At 39.4% G+C, this 20,873-nt stretch overlaps 1 protein-coding gene across 5 annotated transcripts in view; it reads left to right on the top strand.

The window, feature by feature from the left end:
* Nucleotides 1–4,915: 4,915 nt before the first annotated feature.
* The window catches only part of CACNA2D1 (calcium voltage-gated channel auxiliary subunit alpha2delta 1), a gene marked incomplete at its 5' end in the record, with an annotated part of 423,169 nt that continues 407,211 nt past the window's right edge, over nucleotides 4,916–20,873 (top strand). For all 5 annotated transcript variants that reach the window (XM_082008681.1, XM_082008682.1, XM_082008683.1 and 2 more), the window contains one exon: nucleotides 4,916–5,010. In XM_082008681.1, the coding sequence (XP_081864807.1) occupies nucleotides 4,916–5,010 (95 nt within the window). The remainder of the gene's footprint in view (nucleotides 5,011–20,873) is intronic.

Here is a 20,873-nt window from a genome sequence, read left to right on the forward strand (position 1 = left end):
TCATTGAGCCCAACTGTAAACCCAACACTGCTAAGTCCACCAAGTAGGTACAAAGCAAACTTTTTTTGTAAGACCCCTCTCATCAATCAGTCATATTAATCATATGTCAATCATATCAATCCCTGTCATTCCTGTGCTCCTTCATGGAAAGGTCTCAGTCAGATATGACAGGCAATAAGTTTAGAATGAGGTGAAGTAAGAAGAAAGATTTACTTTCGTGGTTTGTCATTCAAGTCTATATTTAAGTGCTTAAAAAAGACTTGTCAGCTGTAATAGATCTTTAGGAACCTTAACACAGAAAAATTATCTGCAGTGCAACATTACTGTGAAGTAAAAAATGCATATTTAAAATCTTGTTTGAAATGTGACTGTGTAGGGAAATAGTATAGTCATCAAATGTAAAGGAATTGATCACTTAGGAGATTTTAAAGGCTTTTTAAAATTTCATGATGAAACTACATTTGTGCTTTTTTTTTTTCTGAGTTATGGGAGGGTGAAGAAATATCAAGAAATTTACTTCTGCCAGTATTATGTTTAAGTCAGTCACACTTTCCTGTCAAAGCTAGTGGGAGCTCATTTGAGCAGAATTACTCATATCCATACGTGTTTGTAGGATGAGGTCAACATTTCTAAACATTCCGCATCTTTATTAAATACCTGGCATTTTAAGCCATAAATAATTAGGTGAAACAAAAGGGTGAGTAATTAGTAAATAACATATTACTCCTGGAGTAACCCCTGCATTCTTTTCTTCCCCATGCTTCAGGGTGGCATTGGCTTCCTAAGTTTCAGATTCAAAAAAAGGCAAAAATTCAAAACCCAGCTTCAAGCCTCACTTAATTTTGAAGGAAAACTGTGATTTGAGTCCAGCTTTTCTCAAAACTGGGCTCCAGTCCAAGCGTGCTTGTAAATCCTGTACAGCTTGCAGGCTGAACTTGAGTTATATATCACAGCTCTGAGGCTGCCCATGAATGCCACATTGGTAGCCCTTGCCAAGCTCCATTTTCCAGCCCCGGCTGCTCCTCAACACCTCAACAACCTTGTTTGGTGCTCACCTGGGTATTTCTCCTCTGTGCTGCACAGGCATGTAGACAACCTTTCTCTTCTCCTTCATCCCTGAGTTTCAGTGGGCTCCATGATCATCCACTTGCACTGCAGTGGCATTCACTGCAGGATTACCTTGCAGAGAGTCTTACTACTGTTGTAGATAGCACCGTAGATTTGATGCTTCAAATAGTGCTATATTAAAAAATAACAGTATTTTCTCTACCATCTTTTTTACTTTTCAGCTATCATTACGCTGTATTAGTATTGCTGAAACAGTCACAACCCAGACCTTACTGTACTACGTGGTCTGCAACCCACCCATGCATTGTGCTGTTGCACTGCTAGCCATGTCTTATTGTTGTCAGAATTATCAGTAGCAGTAATTATTGCCCTAAGGAGCTCTATAAATGATGGATGCAGTCTCAGAAATGCAGGCTTACAGAAAATTATGCTAATGAGGAAAGAAACATTCCTCTGTAACCCTATACTTTTCTATTTATTATTTTATGTTATCATTCTTTGACCTTTCTTTGTGTCCTGTACGTTGTATTGAAACAGTATGTCTGAGAGAAAGTCACCTTGCTTATTCTCACCTACTGAAACCATTTCTCATGTGGGTTTGCACAGTCATTTGCACCCTCTCTTGCCCTGACCAACGTGCACATCCTTTTCTTCTTGCCCACGTCAGTGGTCAGTGGGAGAGCACCTCTTTCCCAGCTCATTGACATTGGCTTGGGAAGCACAGCTGGGAATTGAACACGAGCACCTTCCTGTTGAGCAGAGATGACACAGGTGTGTATGACCTTGTCTAGATGCCAGGTGCCCACCAAAGCTGCTCTATGACTCCTCTTCTCAGCTGGATGGGGGGAGAAAATGTAATGAAAAAGAGTTTCTCACAGAAGCCACCCCTGCAGCTCCCCCGCTACCAAAACCTCGCACGCAAACCCAATACATGGACGAATGCTGGATCCTTCAGGTAGGGAAGGAGCCAGGCGGGGCATTTCCATCCTTTATTCTGAAGAGGTGTTGCTAGAGTGTTAGTCCATCACTGTGTTGCCCACTGTGAGGCTGTAGGTGTTTTGGGGCACAACTAACAGAAAAATATCTAGTTTGTGGATCTCAGCAGAGCTTAGGCATGAACTCGTGCTGACCTTCAGAGTCCTATCAAGGAGGACAACCAGTGTTTTTGGTGGAATATTCATGTTCATAACTGAATTCCCTCTAGATATTGGCTAACATTACCCTTAAACAGGGTGAGGCCCCAGTAGTGTGCGGGAGAAAGATGGACTTCACAACTCTACGAGAGTTATATTCTGAAGCCGTTTATTGTCTTGTCTGACTCCAATATATATCATAATTTTTGTTTAGTCACCGCACACACACTCATGATTGGTTACAGCTTGTCACACACATTATTGCAATTGGCTATATACAAAATATCATGCGCTGTCCACGCGCCTCTCACACAGTCAGGATTTACTGCCTGCAGGTGTCCATGCGCTCCTTTGCTTCCTCTTGGTTTTTTACCACAGTTCTTTCTCCTCAAGGCTGAGCCCTGCAGGTGTCCAGCTGTTTACCAGCTTCTCAATGCCACAGCTCCTTCTCCCTAAGGTCGAGCCGTGCAGAATGATCCCAACAGTAGTGAGGAGATGCTTTAAATTACACTCTAAGAAGTAATTCTGCCATGGCCTTATACAACATGAACTCCTCATTTCCAGCCTCTTTCCCCTGTTCATTTCTCCAACCCTTTACTCCACTCCCAAAATCTCTTCTTGATACATCCTGTGTGAAGCAGTACCTCTGCGTCGCATGCTCATGACCTTGCAGTCACCCATCGCACCTCGCAGCAGAGGCCATCGGTGCCTCTGCAGCCCGGTAGGGAGGCGGAGGTGCTGAGATGAGCAGATATAGCTGAGTATCCGAGTATAGCTGAAGTGTTGCCACTTGATGTGGCAAAACTGTAAAGCCAGCGGAGACCTACAAAATCTGGGCTATAGGTACTCTTCAGACTGAGTCTACAGGCTGCAGTATCATTTTAGAAATTGCTGTTTTGGACTCGCATCCAAACCCTGAATCCTACGTACCTACAAGTAGGTGGATAGGTGAAGACAACTGGGAGTTCTTCCCACCAGCTCCGAAGTGCCAGCTCCAATCCAGAAACAATGTAGATGAGTGACTGCATGCTTTACAGATTGCAACTGAAATACCGTGCTGGCTTGGAGCCTGAGCAATGTGAACACTCAGTTCTTCATTGGTGGATGTCAGCATTGGTCCTTTTGCCACCTTTAAAACAGAGACGACCACTTTTCTGGTTTATAGGAATTGTTGTGAGTTAATACATTCAAGATAATGCAACCCTTAAATACAAAGGATGTGAAAACAGCATGGTTTCATGTTCATACCAGAACAACTGGTTCTGCTCTTTCATTTTCACGTGTTGTACTAATATATAAAAATATAAACATGCGTATATAATTATATTTAATTATAATAAATAAAATATGTAAACATCTACAAAGAAAGAAAACCAACCAAACAAAAATAACAGCCCACAGTTCGAAAAGAAAATCAAAATTGTCACTGAACTTTTAACTGATTTAGTAAATAAGCTAAGAAATACTTCCCCGGATTACTTTCTCCACTTGCACAGAGAACGTATAGTTGCCACAGAGTCCGGTATAGGTGAACGTGGATAAAGCAGAAGAGGGGAGAGGGAATTTGTCCTCTCAATTTTCAAAGGAATCTGAAATTAAGATCGAGGTTGGCGGGGCGGCCGGGGCGGGGGCGCAGCCTGCGGACTCCCAGCCGTGCCCACGAAGTGCTTCGGGGACCCGCCGGGGCCGGGACCCTGCGACGGGCGGGGGCGGCCGCGCTGCTCCGCCGGGCCAGCTCCGCTCCGTGGGGCAACCCTCTGCGGGCGCGGGGTGGCTGCGCGAGAGGCACCGCGCCGCGCTCGCCCCTCCGCGCTGAGGAGCGCTTCTACAGCCAACAGCGGCAAGAGCGGCTTTCATATACGCATATATAAATATATAGAAATGCAGCCCGGACCGGTGGCGCACGGGCTGTGTGAGGCTGCCGCTTAAAAGGGAGGAGGAATTAAAATAAGGCATGAAGCTGTTTTAAAAATAGCGTCCGGGCGGCGCGGGGCGGTGCGGCGGGGCGGTGCGGCGGGGCGGTGCGGGGCGGCGCGGCGCGGCACGCAGCCCCGCGCCGGGCGGAGCGCGAGTGGCTCCCGTGGCCCCGGGGGCGGCCCGGCCCGGCCCGGGCAGCTCCTCGGCTGCCTTGTAAGGAGCGCGGCCGCCACAGGGCCCGGCGCCCTCCCCCGCTCCCCGCCCCGACTTTCCCCGCCGCCGGCAGGGAACGCAGGAGCCGGGAGCCATCTGCCCGTCTCCAACTCTCTCCCCTGCTTCCCTCCGCTCCCTTCGGGAGCCCCCACCCCGCCTGCCTCTCTCCTCCTCCTCCTTCTGCTCGGCAGTCAGGGGAATAAATCAGGGAAGGACGCGCACACACGCGCAGAGTGCGCGGAGATCGGTTACAAAAGTAACCCTGATGGCGGCGGATCAGACGAAGCTGGAGCTGCTGCGGGAGTAGCAGAGAGTGGAGTATCTCTCTCCCTCTCCTCTCTATTTCTCCTCTTCCCCCTCTCCACCCACAGATCTCCATCGTTTCTCCTCCTCCTTCCCACCCTCGGCCGCGCTCCCGCTTCTCCGCACATCTCTGGCTGCGCCTCCTGCGAGGGGGCGGGTGGGGGGGGAGCGGAGGAGGCTTTAAAAAACAACAGCCCCCCCGCACCACCACACACACTAATAGAATTTATTATTGCCGTCTCGCCGACTTGGGGAAGGGGGATCGATCTTCGACCAGGAAGATGGCTGCTGGCTGGCTGCTGGTCTTTAGCCTGACACTTTTCCAGTCCCTGGTGATGAACCACTCCTCGGAGGGACCTTTCCCCTCTGCCACCACGTAAGTCCCCGCGGGGCCCGGGGTGCGGGGCTGAGGGTCAGCGGGGCGGGGGCGCAGCTCCCCGCCGGGGAGAGCGTGGCTCCGGCGAAAATACAAAGGGAAACAAAGTAAGTCCGGGCGGAAAGTGGCGGTGAGGTAAAATTGCAGGATTCCGGCTGCTGGTGCCTGGGGAAGAGTCAAGGCAGCAGAGCGAGGGGTGGGAGGAGGGGGGAGTGCCCCGGTCACGGCCGGCGGCGGTACTTTTGAGGGACGGGCTTTGCCTCGCAGCCCCGCTCCCGAGTAGCCCCCAGCTCCAAATACACCCCCGGCAGTTCAGCCGTGCTGAGAGGAAAGTTTCGAGTTACACAGAGCCCGCCCCCTCCTCCCACAAAGGTTATTTCAGCCTGGCTGGAGTTTTGAGACTATTAAAAAAAAATTAAAACTTTAGCAATTTTATTAAAATTCACGCAAAAGGCAGCTTCGGTTGCCTTTCTGCGGCAGGCATGTGAAGCAGGCGGGCGAGCATCGCTTTGAGTTTTGAGCCTGTGCTTAAGCTCGCTCCTACCTGGACGTGTTCCAGCGCACGCCACGGCGCCCTGACGGTCGCAGGGTCTGTTTGCTGCCCGGGCGTGTCGGGGGTGCGGACGGTGCGCACTCCCGGGCAGCACCGGGCGCGTTTAGAGGCTTAGAGCAACTCAAGAACCGCTTTCTTCAGCGTTGGCCTTGCAAATCGTTACTTCCCAAAAATCACCTTTGCGAGAGCTGAGGGATGCTCTCGGTGCAAGCGGCTTTATGTTTGGCGCGGCCGTAAGACAGTAATTTTTAAAGCACTGCATACTTATTAGCATGGAAGTGTTGCCCAGAGCAGTGCAAAGATCACATAATGAAAGCACGCAATAAAAGAAAGGCAAAAATTAGCCAATACATCATATCTGAGATTCGCCTACGGATTGGTAAAAAACACCCCAACCAACCAACTAACACAACAAAAACACTATGGACTAATGACCGTATTTTCTTCCTTTTTCTTCTCTCTTCCTTGCCTTATTATTTTTATATTGTGGGTTGGTTTTTTTGGGGGGGAAGCACTTGTCTTCGTCCCTGAATCTGGGTTAAAGCTACCAGTAGGTAACTTTTAAGTGGATGACTCACTTTAATGCATTTTACATAAGAAAAACAGTGCTAATGGTAGTCTCCCCTATTGTTTAGCTCTGGGTAGAATTTATTGCCCCCGTCCATCCTGTGCAGAAGGATGAGTTTACAGCAATTACCAGCAATGCATTTTCAGCAATTAGTACTGCTGGTAGGTTGTTATAATTGGATTCAGTTCTCAGTATCGGTTCCATTTATGAAAGACTCAAAGGGATGCTCGCACTGTTAAATAAAAGAAAGGAACACAAAGATAAGTGTAAAATAACCACTTAATATCACCTAAGTTGAATAAATATAGCCTTTCAGCGAAGGGATAATAACCTTTTAAAACATTCTCGTGTTGCTTTTTATGAAGGTGTGCCATGTAGAAGTGAGAGTGACAAAATACAAAGCCAGGGCTTTTTCAGTCACTGCTTTTCTTGTGTTTGAGCTCCTGTATTTGACTGTTTCTTACTGAGCTGATAAGGTTATCATACGCAACTAATTACAATTTATCTTCTATATATGTTTTTCTAATTTTAAAAGGAAGAAAATATCCAACCTGGTAAAATTAAAAGAATAATGTATAAAAAGAATGCTGTATAATTTCAAATAGAAGTCTAGATTGCTTTTTAGCATAACATTACGTGATATTTCCTTACAACTGTTTTTGTCCCCTGTCCATGTTTGCTAATTCCCTTCAGCATTTACCTTTACTGCCAGTCACAACAATAGAAATTGTCATCAGGGAAACTTATTATGTAATATAACTTTAGTTATAACTATACCTATGATTAAGTAACTCAGAATATGATGTTAGTCAATAGCACTTCCATGTTCTACACAATCTACTTGCTTTTGACTTTCTTTTCTCTCATTATTATTCCATTGAAATATTGTAGAAACAAACTATAGTGCCTGTCCATCCTTTCCCCTATAAAATTTCCCCTCATTCTCCTATAATATAATCCCCTGTAATATTTCCCCTTTGAAATTAAAGTGCAAATAAGGTTTAGTTTGTTTAGAAGACAGCACAACAGGTTGATGCAGGGAGACCTGCTTTGCAAAAAGTAATGATGTAACAGGTGAAAGAGAAAACAATTTTTGGATTCCTTTTTAAGATTTGACGGTTAGCGGTGGTTTTTTTCCTACTATAGTTTTCAAATGGGAAGAACAAAGAGAAGTGATGCAAATGCCCTTAATGTGAAAGATTTTATATTTTAAGAACATGAAAAATACAAAAAAAAAAAAAAAAAACAACCCAGGAGAAAAGAAAAAAGGAAAGAAAGGATATTAATAAGTGAAGAACTGAAGGTTTGCTGATGTTATGTTCTTACCTACCCGCTTTCTCCCCATTATTTTCAGTCTCTTTTTCTCTTAGTTAAAAAGTTGGTTTGCAGAAGCAGTACTTCCCAGCTGTTGTATGAAAAATGTACATGTTCAGGTCTATATAGTTCATGATTTCATCAACAACTCATTATTGAACAATCATTTTTCCTGCAGCCGTCCGTTCCTTCTGCATCAGTAAATATTTTAACGTAGGCTTTCACTAAAACATTCAGAAATCCTTATCACCAATACAGTAGTATACAAGTATGAAACATTTTTAGGAAAATTGCTGAGGGTTTCAGCAATGCCTGTTTGATAGAATCTCATTCATTTCATTAATTTTACTTCTCTGACAAGGCAAAAATATATTTAGCCAGCAATGTATAGACAGTTTCAAGTGCAGAATTGTGCTGTATGAAATGGGAGCCTTAATTTTTCATTGCAAACCTGAGCAGGTGGTATAATCACATTTGTTACTTCTGGTGGTGGAATATTTCACTGCAAATATTGAAGGCTTTTCTTTAATGAACTATTTAAGTATAGCGGTAATTATGCCTTGGTCTTTAGCTATAAGGCTTAGCTACTGATCGATGTATATTAGATTTCATTAAAATGTATCATTTTCATTATGTCATATATTTGGAATCCATTGTTGTATGTTGATACAGGATATTGTGCTCTTACTTTGAACGTAGCAACTCCAAATACTCCAATTATATCCGCAGCAAAACAGATATTTTGCACTTATATGCGAACATGTTGTATATAGTACTCCCGTCACTATAAACACACTATTGCTAACACAGTATGCAAAGCACTTCGTTCTTTGTAACCATATGTATTTATTTATCATCCTCATCTGTATAGACTTAAGAAAAAAAAATACTGTTAAGTAAATGTAGTTTGTATGTTTGCAGATAAAGATAGCATAAGAATCACTTCATTTCTGTTCTTTTAGCTATACTGCATCAAAACAGATAGTCTTGAGTTTAAAAATATGTTGTAATGCTTAAGTATACTTTTGACACAGTATGTCTTAGCAGTGTTGATGTTTTTACTGATAGTGAGTAATGTACATTATGAAGATGTATCTACTGCTTCCTGATGAGAAACCTGTCTGTACTCATTAAAAAAGAAAAAAAAAGCAACAAAAGAAACCAGATATTTTAATTTCGATGAACCTCCAGATGAGGTCTTTCAATATCAGTGGTACTCTTTCTGTAATTACATCATTCTGGATATAGCTTAATGTCTGTTTTTATTTTATTTTCTTTAATTTTCCTCCCCCACTAATTTTCTTTCATTTATGTTTTATCCTTTTTTCCTCCTCAGTCACCTGTTCTGTATGTAGAGATTAAATTATACATTATAGTCAAGACACATCTACTGCTTAGTCAAATTTGTATAAGTCATCTGCAGACGAAAATAATATACATATGAACATATATATATGTATGCAGGCAGGAAATTTTTAGAAAATAAGTTGTGTATTCTCATTTTTTATTTGCATGAATCATCCTTACTGTTTCGGTGTCATTAGGACAACTCAGGGAAGTCTGTATGAGTCATATGAATTAGGGCTTGTATAACTGGGACATTTGTATTTTTGGTTTCTGCACATGGACCTAACAAGTGTAGGTCTTGCTGAGAATGTAGCTGAGCTTGGTGCACAGCATCGCTTTCTATATAAAATCAGTGACCGAAGGTAGATAGAAGATATTTATGATGTGTTCTTTTCATCTGTTTCTACTGTCAGACTTAGGGATTTTGACACCTCTCATATAAATATAATTCATTTTTGTAATGAAATTTGTGATAGAAGAGTGCCAATTTTATTGCTAATATGAATTAGAAAAGGCAGCTGCATTAATGGATTGTAAAATATCAGGCTGCTTCTCATCTGAAAATTGTCTTTTCCAATCTATTTAAAAATCTTCATTATTAGGAAAAAATAAATCTGCTTAAGTGTACCTTTGTATCAGTGAATTGGAAAGAAAGACAGATGATATACTCTACTCAGAATCAGGCAAGCACAATATCACCTCTTAGAGTTTTCTCAGCAGCACATGTCTGAATGCCGGGCATTACGCAAGATGTATAAACCCACCGATACTTTAAAAAGTATCGCTCCAATCCATTCTTCTAGTAGAAGCATAAAGATAAGTGCGAAACAGCTTGCTGATTGGTGCTGGTTTCTTTTTGTGAGTGTCTCTGTACATGTGGTGGTGATAAATGCAAATTATTTGGATCCACAAAGCATTCTGCTGTTTTACAATGTAAATATAAATTTACAAATGTAAAATGTGAATGGGTATTTTTTTAAATTCTGTTTTTCATTTTTTTGTTTCCCTATTAAACATCTATGCTGGTGCCTCAAAATTAGCAAATTCTATAGATTTACATTTTATTATGTATGAAAACGCAGCTAAAGACATCAAAATAAATACTGATCGTAAGAGATGAAATCTCACTGAAATGAACCAGTGTTGTAGAGGTTCTTGCCATCTTTCATTTTGCAGTGATGCTATTTTCAGAACTGCATTGCTCATACCCTGCAAAATGATTTTATCCAAGAATTCAGCTGCTAGAAAGAGAGCTGGAGCTTGGCAGCACGTTAGTCTGAAATTTATTCATTGTTAAATAGAAGGCCTGTTGTACAGTTCTTAAAAATATTTATCTAGCAGAGCATTTTAAATTGATGGAAGCACGGTCAAATTATTATTACTTTAATCTTTTGTAACAAAGAAACAAAATAGACTATAGTTGCCCACTGATAACTGTGCTCTGACATGCTTATGCCTTTATTCTTTCTTCCCTTCTGCAAGAATCCTTTACCCAAGGTAGTATCATCTCCTAGGCCAACGCTTGACTTAAACCTCTGCGAGACAGGGGTTGCGGTTTAGGAGCATTTTAGTAGTTTAAGAGAAAAATGACTCATGCTCTCTTGTTGTTGAACACAGTAGAAGCAGAATTGAGCCCCAGACTGTTTTGTACTTCTTTGCAGCAATACAGGAGCTTTTGATCCCTGTATGCTTGGGATGCATGTTGTGCTTAGAGTGCTTACAAAGAACTTAGTGACAAAAGCTGATATTACGGACTGCAGAAAACGTTGAGGTTTGGGTGTTTTTTTTTTTTTCTAGTGCCCTGTTAAAATATCTGCTTTTAATAGAAGAAAAGATTTACCAAAACACAACACTGGAACTAAATTGTTGGACCATAGCTATAATTTTGTAAAGCCAGATGCCATACTTTATTTATGTTTTTTACAAATGCTGAATCAGACTTCTTGATAGAAAGAACGAACTGTGTCCTCGGTGTCCAGGTAAAATGTATCTAGGACCTTGAAAACACGCAGCTTAAGAAGTACAAAATAATAACTGCATTTCTGCCCCAACCCCTGGGCAACGCTGTGGTTTGTGCCTTATATCACTCAGCCCATTCCTGCATCAGGTTTTTCATTCCATCTACAGCTGTTGCAAGACAGGTATCAATGAATAATTAAATGATTTGCGTTTGAGATTGCAGCTCTGAATTATTTCTCTTGTTGTGTCTATTAAATAGCCTGATCCCACTCAACTTTTCTCAAATGTATTTTGGGTAATGATCTGTCCTGTAGGATCAGAACAAGAGCTGGATTTTGCATCCGTTGTGTCGTTGCTTACTACAGCAAATTTGTGTTTGCTATTACAGAGTATTGTGATTCTTCTTTCCCTCCTGATTTCCAACAGTAAAAGAGAGCTGGAATCAATATTGTTTGCAGAATATGATTTTTATGTCAAGCACTACTGTGTGATGCACACAGTAGTGATTCAGGAGTGACTCGCGTTTAAGGTGCGAATATGTAACACTGATAGTGAAATCACTCTCAACTGAATTTATACTTCGGTGATGTTCATGGGTTGGATATTCTCAATTTAAGGCCAGACTATGCTGCTGAGATTAAAAAGTTCTGTCAACATTATTAGAAAAAAATATTCAGTGTAAGAGCGAAAATTTGCAAAATATGCCTCGGCACTTTTTAATAGCTAAAAATTAATGGCGTACGCCTGCAGCTATTCAGCTCAAGAGGGATTTGTCTTTTCCTTCTCTAGTGCTTTCCAAACTATTTTTTGACCTACTCTGCTTCTAAGCAAACTCAATGTTTCACACCTTCCTTCTTCCCAGACTTAATAAGTTTGTAGGGTGAAATGTAAAGTACACTCCCTCTTCCACAAGCACACTATGACAAGAATATGGCTCACCGTTTGGTAATGTTACACTAATGATGTTAGGGAAAGGACCGCGTTTTTTAACTTAGGTCCCTCCTAAAAACACCTTTCTCTGCCTGCCAACAGCAAACCTATGACAAAGAGCTGTATTTCTGTTCCGTGTATAATTTTTGCTATTTATTTACAAAGATTCTAACAAGTTTATGAAAAAGATTGACATTATTTTGCATCAACAAATCAGCAAGCTTTTGCAGTTAATTACAGTAATTCAAAATCAGACTTTTTTTAATCTGAGGCAGGCCTGAAATACCCATAGAATATGAATGTGAAGTTATAATATTGCTGACTATTACAAAAAATGCTTTATTGCATTTTTTACCCACTTTTTAGATTACATTCTCACTCCTCTCATTTGAGAATTGGTCAGGACAAGAGCTATAGTCTGACTTTGTAACAGATTTTCTACATAGTGATTTAAGCATTTTTCATTTTTGAAATTTCCTCTGTTTCTCCAGAGCCATGAATGTTCAGCCAGGAATGCAGAAAGAAGAGGATTTTTTTAAAGAATGTGTCTATGAACCATATGGGCTAAGAATAATTTTTTTGCACAGCAATCATTATCTTTAACATGGAGGTATATATTGGATCAGTGGTCTTTTTTCAGCTCTCATGCATATAAAGCTTCAGTTGAAGTCTATGAGCAAAGACTCTCAAATTTATCCATTATAATAAATTGTGATTCACTTTTGACCTGATTTATGAAGTAAATAAGAACATGAAGGAGTTGCCAAGTCCACAGTCTAGTTTTTGTAGCAATCATATGATAAGACATATTAATTTTTATTTGAAGGAGAAAAGCCACACTTGGTTCATCTAAACAATTTTCTAACTCAAGTGCTCCTATTTCCCCTGTGCAGCTCCCCACTAGACTGGTCTAAAAGCTCAAAACATTTCCCAGCAATATAACCTCTCCCTCCCTTATCTTTACTGGGATTTTTGTTGTATTTTGCCAAGCGTGGACTAAATCTTCTTTCAAGTAGGCATAAAAATAAAGTTATAAAAGTTCTTTGGGTAAGGGTGGCGGGACTAAGGCCTAAATCAGGGCATGCCATTTTTCTCAATTGTCACTTTTAATAGTCTGTTGTGTTTTATTTCTGCACCAAGGTAGTCTTGAACAAACAAGAACAAACAGAAAGTAAAAGGAAAGCTTTCTTCATTCTTGGAATGAATAGATATTTGCCACACCAGGCTTGCGTTGACTCTTGATTAGAAATTCAAACCTTTTCCATAGGAGGAAACTGAGTCACGGGGGCTGTTCTGTCGAAGATTAAGTGAGACGTTTTGCACTCTGAGCTGGAAGGATCATGTTTATTGACACTGCAGGAAGGAGCAGGGTAATGAGAGAGAGGTGACTGAAAGTATGAATTACAATGTTAGGGTTTTTACTATTCCTTCCCCTACTCTTACAGATGAATAACTTACTCGGCATAAGTAGATCTAATATCCCATTAGACTAGTCCAATTACTGAGGGATAAATTCCACAGTCCATTAAAAGGCAAGTTCTTATCTATGATATTGTGATGAGGACTAGTGAGAAAATGGTTTATTGTGTAAATGGTTGAATGAACCCTCACAGTAATCATTTTGCCCCAGTGTGGATTTGAATAGTCTATTTGGTGGAGGTCTTGTGGATCCTAAATACAACCCTATACTTGGAGGCAATAATCTTTGCCGGGGGAGTGCTCTGTTCTATGAGATATGTGGAAACTCTGTTTTGTGAGATTAACCCAGCAATGTGGTGGTTTCTCCAGCAGATGTTCATGCACATGTTACTTTTTTTGCAGTATACGGCTGATTTCTTTCAGTAGGTTGAATTAGAATAAAATATAATACATAGTATACTATTCTTCAGTAAGTATTTAGAACAATTCCTGAAGAGACTATTGAATGTCCATATTTTCTGTTAGCCTCATATGTAATTTTATTCTTTTTACATATGGGTGTAACAAGTCCGTTAGAGCTTTTTTCCAAAGACAAGTTAAAGTGAAGAGATACACATGTAGGAATGCATGGCGAGAGAAGATGGAAATTAAGTGAAGTGAGCAACGAGCTTTCTTGCACCATCATCTTCTGTGGTAAGTTATCCTTTTTTGGGATGGATGCAGCTGTGTGTGTATTTCCTAATGCAGGAAGTATTTCTTGATCTGTCACTTTTCTCATAAATGAATTCAGTGGCATCAACTTTGAAGAAAAAGAAAAAGAATAGGTAATAGGCTTTTTTATTTACTATTTCTGATTTTTTTTTTCTATGATGTATATCCTGAATTGCATGTATCTTGGCTGAGCTCTTTATACATCTTCCGTTCTTATTATCGCCTCCCTTTATTGGCTTTGCATTATTTCTTAAGTTTTGTACCTTAGTTTTCCATACTGATTTCTCTAAGTAAAGTGGGAAGCTGAAGTATCTCACCATTTAGTCAGGCAAGTGTTTATTGTCAAGATTAATTTGTTAGCTAATGCTTCTAAAGCCCTCTGTAGTTCAAAAGTGTTGTTAAGCTGTTAAGCCTGGTTTATTAAGATGTGTGTTTGCTATATTCCCACTTTACCTCAGAAACTTGCATGACCAAACCTTTCCTGGATGGATAATACCTCTGCTTTACCTGGTTCTCAACGGGTTTTTTAAATGAAATCTTTGTAGAAAAGGTGTCATCATTTCTGCTTCTTTTGGTAACTTGAGATCGGGGGAGTTAGAAGTAGTTAATCCCCACGATCTGTACTTCTTGGATGTACACAGATTGTAAAACATAAGCTTAACAGCATTTTTAGAAACTAACAGGAGTCAGCAAAAATCTGCAGACAGTATCGTGAAAAGAAGCCAGCATCTCTGAGTCATGCCCAGGCTGCGTGCTAGTTGCACTCCTTTGCCACATTGCAAGTCGTCGTTCTCACGGTTGAAATCAGTTGGTGCTGTAGATGCCCAGTTTATCTGAAATTTGTACTGTGAATATTTTCTACTTTCTAATTAAGACAGAGGCAATAGGTGGGTACAGTACTAGCCAAGGGCTCATTCCACTTGAGTTCATTAACCTGATCTGCTCCCCGCTTCTTTTGCAGCACTGGCTACTGCTGGTTTTATTCCTTCTGTTCCCATTTCTAAAATGGGAATGATACCCCATCGCCATCCTGCTTGAATAAATGTGTCCTGCTTCTGTAAGAAAGATGGTCATAAAAGTACATCATTAGTGCTATTGGGGCGATCGGATATCAACTTATTTCCATTTATGAACTAGTATCGTGCCTAAGATGATCATTAGCTATCACTAATGACCTGGTAATCATCAAGGCTGTTAAGGTTTCAACTAGGAGTAACAGTTTTCATAGCAATTATTTTGACTGGCCACAAACAGTAACAACAGAAGTGTAGTCCTTACCATTTTATTTTTTTTATTATTTACCAAGCCATTTTTCTCGTCTTAGCATCTTCTTGGATTAGACACTTATCTGTTGTGAATATATTTTAGGTTATGTGGGTAGATATATAAGATGGGAGCGAATCACTTAATATGTGCAGGAACATGTCTTGAGGAGATTTCACTATACTATACACATGGGGAAAAGCTCTGTGGTAACTGAAAGCAGAATCTGGTCTTTATTGTCACTTTTGACCGGTTAGAAGAAATACATGAAGGATTAATTGGTTTGTTGCATGACTAAGAGTATGTCTCAGGATGTACTCTAAATGTCTCTGGAAATGATTAGATACCCAATTTCATCCTTTTTTGCACCAGTGTAATTTCAGCAAAATGAGTATCAATCCTGTATCACTTAAATCCTAAGTGCAGGAATGAATCCACATAAAATAATTTCTGATTAAACACAGATTTCATCGCGATGGAATGAGTCATCACTGTCAAGGCCTGATTGTAAAAATTATATAAAATAAAATGTAATACATGATCATATTAGGCTATACAGAGGGGAATAGTAAGATGTCACAAAGAAACCATGCGTGATATCAGATGTGGTCATTTGTCTTCCTTTTAAATGATAAGCTCTGACACCACTTCATTGTCTGTGCCCCACTGAGCAAGTGTCCATGTAAAAAAGAACTTCTTAATGTGCTGGAAGGCATTGAAAAATGTTCCCCCAGATTAGGATCAAACACAGCCTTATATACATATGGAATAGTAAAGAAGAAATACTTTTCTTTTTAAAATACTGTAATGTCTCGTAATGTGCAGGATAACTGTAAGTGGCTTTTACAGATTTACTTTTTTATGTTTTATTTTTTTCTCTAAGCAATTAGTTCTAGAGCTCAGCACTGCAATTTGGAATGATAGGAGTAATAGAAGTCATTTATTTTAACCTCTTGTTATGTACACCGAATAATTCTTTTACCTTCTAGTATGAAATCTTGATTTTTCAGGTAGTTGTATACAAATTCAGCAAGAAATTGGCAGGCAAACTTTTTTTTTTCCCCCCAGTGAAGCTGGGTTTCCTCTGAAAGATGATGTTGGTACTTTATGGGTACATGAGGTGAAATTCTGAGGTGATAGCTGCTTTGCTATTAGAAGGACTTGGCCAGTATCACCGCTACCTAAGCGTTCCTACTATAGATACACCCTTCCAGTCTGCAAAATTGGGATTAAAAGCACCCATCAGAGATACAGCTAACAAATGCCATAACGAATATTCTAGTAGATGTATAGAACAATACTTTGCTTGCACACATTTTGCTGCTAGTGTCTTTTCTTTGCATAATTCCATTTATTTATGGAATAAAATACTTACTGACCCGCAAAGTAGTTTTGCACAAAAATGCTCAGTTATTCTAATAGACATCCATGCTTCTATGTATTCAGTAGTGATGTTTTCACCTTGGCAAGCACAGGTTAAACATTGGTGATCAAATATTTTGTTCCAAATACCTAATTACCTGGGGCTCTATTTCTTCTTAGTGCATAGTATTCACTCTACAGTTGTCCCATTACTCTCTGTGGGAATAATCTGTTTATAGAATAAAGTGCTGATGAGTGTTTAAAAAAATCTAAGTTAAAAGTAAGTTATCTAAAGCTTTAAAAGTTTAGCTTATTGTAAAGCTAAATACTTGAAAACTAGGAAATGCAAGATATTGAAATTGCCTTATGGCCTTAAATTGTTTTCCTTATACGTCTTGATTGTGATCCCATCTTCAGTTTCAAAATCAACCATTATTTTTACTGCTGGAAACACGTTTCATTGAGGATATCAATGAAAACGTGTGGACGTGGCACTTTGGAACATGGTTTAGTGGGCATGGTGGTGGTGGGTTGATGGTTGGACTTGGATGATTTTAAAGGTCTTTTCCAACCTTAATGATTCTGTGATTCTGTGATATGAAATAGATATACAAGGGCAGAATTTTGCTTACATATTAAAATGCAGATGAATTCTTATTTTGGTTATTTGACTTTACATTTTGTGTGATTTTGACTTAATAAGAGTTTTTTTTTTATGGTTAATTACTCAAAATGCAACTCCAGTGTAAGACTAACATGGCAGGTGGTTTTTGTATAGAACTTTGGTAAAGCTGCAAAGGTCATACCTTATCTCTGACAGTGAAAACCTAGTAACAACTTCCACTACATGGAGAGATTGCAGAAGCATCTGCCTCTGAGAATTGAAAGTAAGGTTTTAGCCAAAAGTTGTTCTTTGAACCCACAACCTATGGTAAAGATACCCTACTCAGATGTTTTTGAGGCATGTTTGGATGTTTTCTATTGCTAGGACATTGTTTCACTGCAGGAAGAGGAATCTCTGGTTGATCCTGTGGTTTTTATGCTGTGCGACTTCAATAATTGGTACAGCTCTTCACTGGGCAGGAATTATTTCTTAGCTGCGATATTCTTCTTCTTAGCCGGGATTTTTCCTGAAAATTAACAAGCAGGAAATGTCAGCAGTATACCACAGAAATACCGACCTTTCTAGTTACCTACGTGGGGAAGAAACTCACGTTTCTTGCGTTTAGCTCTGTATTTAATCTTGCGGTGATTTTGGGAGCAACCATATCCAAATTTAAAAGATTTCACCAATACCTGAAATTTTAGATTTCTGGTGTACCAGATCCAAATTTCATATACTGACACTCAATGATGTGTACTTGGATAGAACTTATTCAAGGCTTTCTTAATGGCTAAATAGATAACCCGCAAACTGGGGATCATCTGCAAAATGACTGCTTAATAAAAGTAGTTCTTCACTATCTGCAGTGAAACATCTCCACAATATCTGCAAAGTAATAAAATAAACCTGGTTGTTTTTTTTTTTTTTAACTTGCAGTACTGTAAGTGTGCTTTAGTCCAAATTCCTCAAACAAATATATGATAAGCAAATACAGACTATGAGATACACGGTTTTGTTTGTTGTTGTGGAAAGGAGCTTCTAATTCAACTATAATTTAGATAGAGTCCAGGTTTTGGTTTGTTACTGTGTGATTTGACACAGACACACACCCTCCATGCAACATTTCTTTCACCTGGGAAAATTGGATAATGAACTGATGAAGGTTTTCTTGGCTGGTAATGCTGTCTATTTTCAGAATGGAGCAATTACGCAATCTTTTTAGCCCTCAATATCTATCTAAACAAAATCAATGCAAAAATAAGGGCTATTTACCGTGAAGTATTGTTATTTTACATTATTTGTGTAGTTCTATGAGAGTCTGAAATGATACAGTAAAAAATTTCTTAGGAGTTTTAAAACCAGCAGTTTAATGGCCACCTGATTTTCTCTCAAATGAAGCAATTCACCACTATTTGTCTGCCTCCATACAAACATAAAGCCTTGTCATTGTTACACCTACATTTTTTAGAAGAAAAGCTCATTCTATGCATCTCAAAACTAGACATGGTTTGAATTCACATGGTTTCAAAGTTGTAAGTTAGGTCTGGATTAAAACTTCCAAGCTATTTATTTACAAAAATAAAATGAGAGTTTCAGGGTCTGTGTTTTCTATTCTTATCCAGTTTTCTCTTTCATTTGTGAATTGTTCAAAAGGGCATAGAGAATTGCTTGGACAACGCTTTCAAAATGTAATGTGCTGTGTAAGTGCTGATTTATGTTATTACATATCAGAGAAGAGTAAAAATCTGAATGCAAACTGATGTTAGAATTACGGTAAAGATGAATGCCTATTCAGGCTATCAGCTGCTTCACAGACTTTAACCTACAAATTTAGGTAAGGAAAACTCAGATTAAATATACACAATGGCCTGATAGTGCAACTAGGTAGTTTGTGGATTCGTTCGTGGTGTTTCTGAACAGTTAAGATTCTAAATTTGTGCTGAAGGGAAATCTGAAGGAGCAAAAGCTCTCTCCTGTATTACTTGGGAAGATGGATAGTACTTTCTCCACGGCTGAACTGTTTTCTGTCCAACTGTTATATTATTAAAAAAGAAAAACAACATAAACCTTTACATTTTTAAGTTCACCTAGAAGGTTGAAGTATGGAATGGTCATAATATGATCCTCAATAAAATATTTCTACTGTAGACTTTGACTTTCAGATTTTTGGATGAAGTACTGCATTAGCTAGTTCATCTGAAGGAACTATCACTAAATAAATCTGATACAACATATTCTCTGGAAACATTCAAGGTCAGGTTGGATGGGGCTCTGAGCAACCTGGTCTAGTTGAGGTTGTGCCTGCTCACTGCAGGGGGTTTGGACTAGATGACTTTAAAAGTCCCTTCCAACCCAAGCTACTCTATGATTCCATATTTTCTTACTTGACTTTCAAAGACTTCTTTCAGTAGAAGGTTTGTGGACAGTTTTAAAGGCTTCTATATATGATATCTTTGTGGCCAACTTACTCCAAAGAAGTACTGTGATGATGACTTACGTCCACTTTTGTCTTAGGTCACATCTTTTAATGAAATTAAGCTTGGCCTTTTCTGTTATCATGCTATGTCACAAAATAATGTTAAACATGAATGGAAATGATCTGTTATGCCTGATTTTTGTGTGGTGGTAAAAGAATTTCAAAAAGTCATAGAAATTATTTACAGAAAGGAAACTATTGCATCATTTATTCTATCTCTGATGCACTCTGGAATATAATTTCTAATATGGCTGAAATTATTGTATACAATTCAATTTACCATATGTGAAGGATGCAGTATCTCAGACTGAGCGTTCCTCTGTACAGACCTCAGACAGCAGCAGTGCATGCAGCATATACGTGTGTGCCTTTTTATTAGCGTAGTACTTGGAAGCTACAATTAAGAAACAAAACCCATATTATTATGGATTCTGTATGACAGAAGCTTATGAGACAGAGATCCTTAGATAGAAATTTTGGCATGGAAAGAGCATCCCTAGTAATGATAAAGCAATATACTTTATGTCTCCTGAGGGTTTCTCTGATAATACCTGTAAGGGAACAAATAATGGCAGGGGTAATATTATGTCTACTAATGTGTGTGCACCTCTAACGTCATGCAAAACAGCCAAATCACCTTCTATAGCTTTTTCTCCTATGTGTTCATTGTTGTTGTCAATGTAGGACAGACAGATGTTAAATGGTTATATGGTTTATTACCCAAGAAAATGGAATCATCTCTGCCATAGGTGATGCCAGTAGTGATAGGTAAGGCAGAATGGTATTTTGCCCAATACTTAGTACAAGGCTTTTAGTCTTTTGTAAATGTATGTTGTCATCCTTTAGGACTTCATAAAACTTTGTAGATCTCTCTTATCATTCTTTGCCTGCAGATGTTTTTACATGTCAATATTTCTGGACAGTCCAGTTGTGCTATAAATACTTAAAAAAAAAAAAAAGGACTGGGCACAGCTAGTTTATTATAGGAGCTAGATGTATTAATTTATTACAGTACATCTAGTATTGACCTGTTCTGTCTTCAGACTATGGTCATTTGAAGAGACTTAAATTTCTGTCTCAGTTTCAATGAATTTTTAACAGCTGTTCAGGCTGACATCCTTTGTATGAGTACACTGGGGTTGCATTGGTTTTGATGGCAGTAGCATGTGCTATGTTTTAACTGTTGATACATGCTTTGTCTTATTTCTATGTGCTAGCATTATTATTGATACTATACAACAGTATTCTAGTTTCCCATTACGATGTATAGTAATAACCTGTCGTGGTTTAACCCCAGCCGGCAGCTGAGCCCCACGCAGCCGCTCGCTCACTGCCCCCCGTGGGAATGGGGAGAGAA

The sequence above is a fragment of the Phaethon aethereus genome, assembly GCF_964289735.1.
Source record: "Phaethon aethereus genome assembly, chromosome: 1".
In the NCBI taxonomy this organism is placed as follows: domain Eukaryota; kingdom Metazoa; phylum Chordata; class Aves; order Phaethontiformes; family Phaethontidae; genus Phaethon; species Phaethon aethereus.